At 39.1% G+C, this 7,824-nt stretch overlaps 1 protein-coding gene across 1 annotated transcript in view; it reads left to right on the forward strand.

Annotated features, from left to right (window-relative positions):
* Window positions 1-7,042, forward strand: part of LOC118369460 (stromal cell-derived factor 1) — a 29,106-nt gene extending 22,064 nt beyond the window's left edge. The window contains exon 4 of the mRNA XM_035753849.2: window positions 4,268-7,042. Within this exon, the coding sequence (XP_035609742.1) occupies window positions 4,268-4,295 (28 nt within the window). The 3' untranslated portion in view covers window positions 4,296-7,042. The remainder of the gene's footprint in view (window positions 1-4,267) is intronic.
* Window positions 7,043-7,824: the final 782 nt, after the last annotated feature.

Below are 7,824 nucleotides of genomic sequence, written 5' to 3' on the forward strand. Positions count from 1 at the left end.
AACGTTCGGACACTACAGACAGAAGTTGACACATCAGTGGTACCGACTTCAGACGAGTCCCGTGAAGCTTGTGAGGGTCGTAGAGCAAAACAACCGACAGGTAACCTTTGCTACAGAAGTTTTATTGAGAAGACCGGAATCCTGACTAGAGACGCATCACATAATTCAAACTTCCTCAAACATCTTGCACTGATATCAGTGCATGATTTATGCAAAATGTAGCCCATGGAGATATTGACTCATTTCAAAGGGAATGCACGCATCCGGCTAAAACTGGTATCCCATGTGGACTGGTTCGTACATAAAACATTCACTATTCAGGCTGCAAAGGTGTTGATTTCCACATACTTTTGGTCATGTAGTGTAGTTCACTTAAGGCAACTTTGGTATTACTATGGGGAGTCGCACCCTAGCGACTTCAGTTGAAGGATCGACAATCACGCCTGACAAGGCCAATGAAATCCGTGCCTCGCTGGAAGCCCCGTTTTCCACAGGTGATAAGCGTGAGGCTTGGAGTCATACCTACAATTATTTCACTCTTCATTTTGGTGTGAACAGGAACGATTCACGCTACTAAAATAAAACATTTGGAAAACGAGACTGTCGTACGTTGCGCCAACTAAACTGTCCCGTAGTGGTAGAGCGTGCTCACAATATGGACTTTGTGTGCTAAAGGTTGTACTTGTTCTCATAAGTTTTCTAATCACAAATAATTTGTTATTCTTTCATTTACTGGTATGAGTAAGATGACTGAGAAAACGACTGAGACTACGGTGGCTAAGCCGGGCTCGGGGTCGAGATCATTCCCCAGTCATACGGTTATAGCATTTCTCTGAAAGATCCACCGCAAGATCTTCAGTTTCTTGGCAATTTCTCGCATGGAATAGCCTTCATTTCTCAGAACACGAATAGCCTGACGAGTTTCAGAAGAAAGTCTTTGTTTCTGGCCATTTTGAGCCTGTAATCGAACCCACAAATACTGATGCTCCAGACACTTAACTAGTCTAAACTACGTACGTTTTATTGCTTCTTAAATGAGCACGTCAGTTTTCAGCTGTGCTAACATAATTGCAAAATGGTTTACTAATGATCAATTACTCTTTTAAAGTGATAAACTTGGATTAGCTAACACAACCTGCCATTGGAACACAGGAGTGATGGTTGCTGATGGGCCTCTGTACGCCCATGTAGATATTCCATTTTAAAAATCTGCTTTTTCCAGCTACAATTGTCATTTACAACATTAACAATGTCTACACTGTATTTCTGATCATTTTGATGTTATTTTAATAGACAAAAAAAAAATTTTTCTTTAAAAAAAAAACAAGGATGTTTCTATATGTATATACATATAACATATTTTTGACCACTACAGTAGTTACTTCACAATAGTATCATAATTAACAGAGTGAAAAGAAGGAAGCCTGTACATAATACAACTATTCCAAAGCATGCATCCTGTTTGCAATAAAAATGTGGCAAAGAAATCAACTTTTTGTCCTGAATATAAAGTGTTATGTTTGGGGCAAATCCAATACACCACATTACTGAGTACCACTCTCCATATTGTCAAGCATAGTGGTGGCTGCATCATGTTATGTGTATGCTTGTAATCGGTAAGGGATAGGGAGTTTTTCAGGATAAAAAAGAGATTGGAGCTAAGCACAGGCAAAATCCTAGAGGAAAACCAGTCTGCTTTCCACCAGACACTGGGAGATGAATTCACCTTTCAGTAGGACAATAACCTTAAACAAGGCCAAATGTACACTGGAGTTGCTTACCAAGAAGACAGTGAATGTTCCTGAGTGGCCGAGTGAAATGTTTTACTTCAATCTACTTGAAAATCTATGGCAATACCTGCAAATAGTTGTCGAGCGATGATCAACAACCAATTTAACAGAGCTTGATGAACTTTGAAAATAATAATGGGCAAGTGTGGCACAATCCAGCTGTGGAAAGCTCTTAGAGACTTACCCAGAAAGACTCAAAGCTGTAATCGCTGCCAAAGTTGCTTCTGTAAAAGTATTTAGTAAGCGGTGTGAATACCTATGTAAATGAGATATTTCTGTAGTTAATTTTCAATAAATGTGCAAACATTTCTAAAAAAAAATGCTTTTTATATTGTCATTATGGGGTGTGTAGATGGGTGAGAGAAAATAATATTTCATACATTTTGAATTCAGGCTGTAACAAAACCAAAATGTGAAATAAGTCAAGGGGTATGAATACTTTCTGATGGCACTGTAGCTGCCAGACACAGATCAGCATACTGTACTATACAAACAGAGAGGCAGACAGTGTACAGCTCTTCCACACCGTTGTGGATGTGTTGGAGAACTGGACTGCTCAACTCCTTGAGAATGCCTTCGTTCGAGAAGAATTGGATCACTAAAAATCGAATGAACTCTGCAGGTTTTTCTCTGTTGTGTGGGTATTGAAAAAAAGAAGGTTAGATAGACTATTTTCTCCCATGCTTCTGGTGCATGGGTGCGCTCTTGGCCAATTGTGAAGAGCTACTTGTAGTGGGTACGCCAGTCAAAGCAACGTATATATCCAGAGTATCTAGTCACTCTATGGAATTAACTGACTACAGAGAGAGATATTTAACTGGGTCCTGAGCAGTAAATGGTGCGTTGATAAAATCCCTGGAAAGCTAAACCAGGAAATAAATTGCCATACTACATCCTATGTGGCGATAAGTGCGTAACCTGTCAGTTCATATACCTTGCCACCATGATAGCCAAGAACAAGATACAATTCAACCACACCTATGTTTCCTCACAAAACCAGAGAGCAACATCTGTCCGTTGAAGTCTAGAAAGCACATTGCATGTAACATGTTACATGACCTACAGCATGGTCAAGTAAGTCAATCTTTCCGACATTTTCGGACACCTAAACAACTATTGATTTACAACAGAGTTACCGCAAGTAGCAAAGAAAACAGTAGCTGCCTCCACTATTCCAGCACCAGCACCAGTTTCAACTTTAACATTTCAACATTTAATTTCATCATATTATCTTTGCTTAGTCTAATACAGTGACAACTAAAATATACCAAAAACAATTTAGTCCAATCAACATAAGCTAAATTTTAATTAGCAGTCCATGGTACTGATTTCTGTGTGTGCACGCGCGTTCAAGTAGAAAAACATGTTCACTCACCCTACTTGTAGAGAAACGCCAAAACCATCCGCCTTTCTTTCATGTTACACTAGCCTAGTACATCTAGCTACATATTGAACTTCCATCCTCTCAGGCAAGGAGCACAATGTATGAATTCATGGTTGGATCAGAATCACCATGATAATCATTGGCCAGTATGGAGAATTAAGTAAAACCACAAGTCAAAATCCCTATCTCCATCCATGGCTAATTTATGAAAGGGACATTTTTAGCTAGCTAGCTAGCCCCCTTAGGACAACAACATAACGCGATGCAACAATGAATTTCTTCTGTCAATGACGTTTGGCTTTTGATGTGATTGGTGTGAAGCCAATTCCAAACTGGCTTCCCTTCACACTTTTTGGGTGCGCCAGGACCATTCACAGTTTCGCTCACTCAGTTTCGCTTAACACTATTTTGCTATTTATTTATTTTTATTATCAAGGGAGGCCAAATACTCTTTTTTTTGACAGGACAGCATGAAATAGATGGGCTTCACATACAGAGACAGAGGGATGCTGTTTCGCTCGCTCTGATACTTTCTTCTGTGAGATACATTCAGCCTCTTGCGAGTTGAAGGAAAATTATGAAACACAGACAGGCAAAAGATAAATAATTGTATATGTTTTTTTCTTGGTACATTTTTTGGGGACACCTGGCTTCCCTTGAACTCCCTGAATACCCGCCACTGGTCCAGATAGAGAGACTTAAGATGGATAATCATTGTGTTGAATGTGTTTTGCACCATTAGTCTCATTGACCCATGTGTTCCTAACAGCTACAACTGTCTGGAAAATACAGAGAGTATTACTGCAGGGGACAGACACACACAAACACACAGGAGGAGTGTTTCGCTGTGGACCCCAGTAGCAGTAGTTATCACAGGGGGAGGTTTGGCAAAGTGAGGTAGTACATTCCAGTGTCTCTAACACTGTGCAGCAGAGACTCGGGACTAAACCAAATAGTAATTCATCTCAATATGGTGTTTAATCAGTGTTTTTGCTGGCGGAACAGTCAAGTGGTTGACCTGAACACACAAGGACGATATCCATATGTCTATATTAACGGTCGTATATTCATACTGGGCGTCTCTCTGTTTCAGGATGAAGAAAGCCAAGCAGACCAACTAGAGAGCCTGCAGGAAGACCCGCCCAACAGAAACAGTGCGAAGTGAAGGTCTACACTCCTCTTGCACAGTCTTCACATTTTACTACCTTAAATTTTTATCTAAAAAGGGATCATATTAAAAACATTTTTTTTACAGATCTACACAACCTACATTTTCAAAGTGAAAGTTATATAAAAAAATTTAAAAAGCGAAGATGTCTTCACACCACAGAGATAATACTTGGTGGAAGCGCCTTTGTCAGCTATTACAGCTGTGAATAATTGTGAATACTATTCTACTAACTTTGCACAACTCGTAGGACAACATACTGTATGCCATTGTTTTTGTCAAAATAGCTCTAAGTCAATACATTTGGTTGGGGATCATTTATGGACAGAAATATTCAAACATTGTCTCTGATTTTCAAGAAAACATAAGTCAGGTCTAGACCACTCAGGAACACTCAACACCTCTTGGAAAGCAATTCTGGTGTCTTTGACATAAAACATTGTTGTAATTGTCTTTCTGAAAAATACTGAGGTAGGTTTTCCTTTAACTTTTTACCTGGGGTTTGCTCCTTTCATATGTGTTTTCACTTTGTCATACAGGCCAGTAATGTGAAGGGAATACACTGTTGTTGATCCCTTTGTTTTTTTGTATTGTGGCGGCAGCATCATGGTATGGGTATGCTTGTCATCGGCAAGGACTGGGGAGTTTGTCAGGATCAAAATAAATATGAAAGAAGCAAAGCCCAGGTAAAATGTTAGAGGAAAACCTGAATCGGTCTTCTGAAAACCCAATCCTTGGATAGTTTTATTTTTCTGTGGGTCAGTTACACAATTTGTTATGCCAAACACACACTATGATGGCTTTATAAGAGGTGTTGAATGTTCCTGAATGGTCCATTCTCTCCTGACTTAAATGTGCTTTAAAGTTATGAGACCAGGTTTGAATATTGCTGTCCATCAATGATTCCCACGCAAATGCATTGAGCTTGAGCAATTTTGACAAAAACAATGGATATATGTTGCCCTAAGAGTTGTGAAAGGTTGGTAGAATCTCATTCAAAATATTTACATCTGTAATCGCTGCCAAAGGTGCTTCCACCAAGTATTTACTTTGGGGTGGGAAAACACACAATCAATACATCCTCATTTTGTGTTTTTCAGTCATTTTTTAAATTGTTTATATCAAATGTGGAGTAGGTTCAGTAGGAAACAAATCTAATGTAATCCCTTTTTTAGATGTAATTTTAAGGCAAATTGTGAAGGGGTGTGTAGACTTTCACTAGCGGCTGTATGTAATGTTTTGCGTATAGCGTGTAACATCTACTCACCTGGCACGCACGCTGAACACCACTTATCACGGAACCTTCCAACCCATGGCTTGCCAAAACCACCACCTCTGTTACCTATGCTACCATAACCACCTGTACCCGTTATAGAATCCACCCCTATTAGCGCCAAGTGAAATTATATCTGTGCATGTATGTTTTTATCTATGATGTATATACCGTTTTTTTTACTATCCTATTTGATTGGTAAAGATTTTTGGAGTTGTTTTGGCCCCTGGCTTCTCTGTCATTTAGGAATTAGAACTGTTCTTTAGGTAGGTATTGATGGGGCTGAGATGTGGTGAGGAAGGAAAGGAAGAGATAATGCGGGAGGATTCATGACAGAATTCACAACTCTCAATCCAACTCTATCCTGGAGAGTGTACAAGGTTCAGCAATGCAAAACAAAAGATCCAAGAGGCATGGGGATGTTCACGTGTGCAGGGCAGCGCTACTAGAACACACTTCCATTATGTCTGCTTAAGAACACACAGGAGTGAACGGACATCCCTGTCTAGTACCGACTCAACCAATATTTTTTTGTTTTGTATCCAGCCATGCTGGATAGAGTCTTAATGTGAAGCATAGTCTGTGATGTTATTCTCTGAGCAACTTTCGTAATTAGCAACATTTAGAGTCAGAACTCTGCTTATTGAGCGACCAATGAAAAAGTAGTAGTCCGTCATGGTTATGGAAACATTAAAGGTAGTACGTCCAGATTTTATTAAAGGAACAGTTAATCCAGACTACCATAAAGGGAAAGTTCTGTCAGATAACTAACAACCCACGGCTTGCCAACGTCGTAGTTCAGGTTCCCCTTTAATTCTGACATTGACTAGTCCCATGAAACATTATGGTAATGATAAAGTTTCATATTTAGCAAACCAGACACTATGAAAAGCAAATCTATCAGCAGTTTTAGTGTGCTAGCGTTAGTAGCAGTACAGTAATAGTAATAGTAGAAATGGTAATAGTAGATAGATTGGCTTGACTACCTATTGATGTCATATACTGTATGTTATTTTGGATACCGATGCACTTTACATCCAACATATTCATTCATTAACAATACGTAAGTTTAGAATGTTATAATGAGAACAAGAATATGATCCACACTGTTGGTCTGCTACAGTTAGTCAACTGTTGTTTTTCTAATTGTCTTTAGTGGTATAATACCTTACTTTTACTTTACTTTTTCATATAACAATCTTAAGCATGAGATACATCACATTTTCATTTTGAGTGAAAACAAATATTATAAGAAATATTATATTTTTGTAGTTTTGATACGTCAAACACAAGTTCATATGATGCTAGAATGTATAATGTCTCCAGATCTTTTCACATGAGCCATTTCCTCTGATGTAACGTCATTTCAATGTTAAACTAGATTGTTGAGTAAAATGTAATCTTTAAATAAAAAGTATTCATTTTTATGTTTGCATACTTTTTTCAATACTGTAAAAAGTAATAACATAAACTATTGGCAACACTACATCAACACATCAACACAACACAGGGGCGGCAGGTAGCCCCTGGTTAGAGGGTTGGGCCTGTAACCGAAAAGTTGCTGGATCGAATCCCTGAGCTGACAAAAGTACAATTCTGTCGTTCTGCCCCTGAACAAGGCAGTTAACCCACTGTAGGCCGTCATTGTAAATAAGAGTTCTTTACTGACTTGCCTTTTTAAATAAAATATGTTTTTTTTACTCAGGTTAAGTTGCCTTTATGTCATGGTTAATCTACAGCTATAGCTATTGCAGATCAGACCCCACAAACCCCGTTACAGGAAACTAGCGTAGTGTGTGCATGGGCCCTAACCCCTGCCAAATCTACAGTTTTAATATGGGACAATTAACACACACACATGCACATGTGCACGCACACACACACAAATACACACACAAGGGAACACATACATACACACTGCGCCAAGCAGGCCTCTCTTTTCTCATGCCTCCCTCAGGCATTACAAAGGGGAAACAGAGAGGGTCTGTCTCAGAGCTGCTAACAGACAGTTTACTAATGTCTGTACATACAGACCCCTGCAGTAACAAACCATGGCACTTATGAATTAGAACACAGAATGGCTCAGATGAACCACTCAGAACTATGAAAAGAAGAACTTACGGTCTCACACAGGGTCAATGGAAAACCAGTCCCCATACAGTTAGATTCAAATTGCATAGCTGCTTTCCAGTGTGTGTGTGTGTTTGGT

Source organism: Oncorhynchus keta, chromosome 36 (genome assembly GCF_023373465.1).
Source record: "Oncorhynchus keta strain PuntledgeMale-10-30-2019 chromosome 36, Oket_V2, whole genome shotgun sequence".
In the NCBI taxonomy this organism is placed as follows: Eukaryota; Metazoa; Chordata; class Actinopteri; order Salmoniformes; family Salmonidae; genus Oncorhynchus; species Oncorhynchus keta.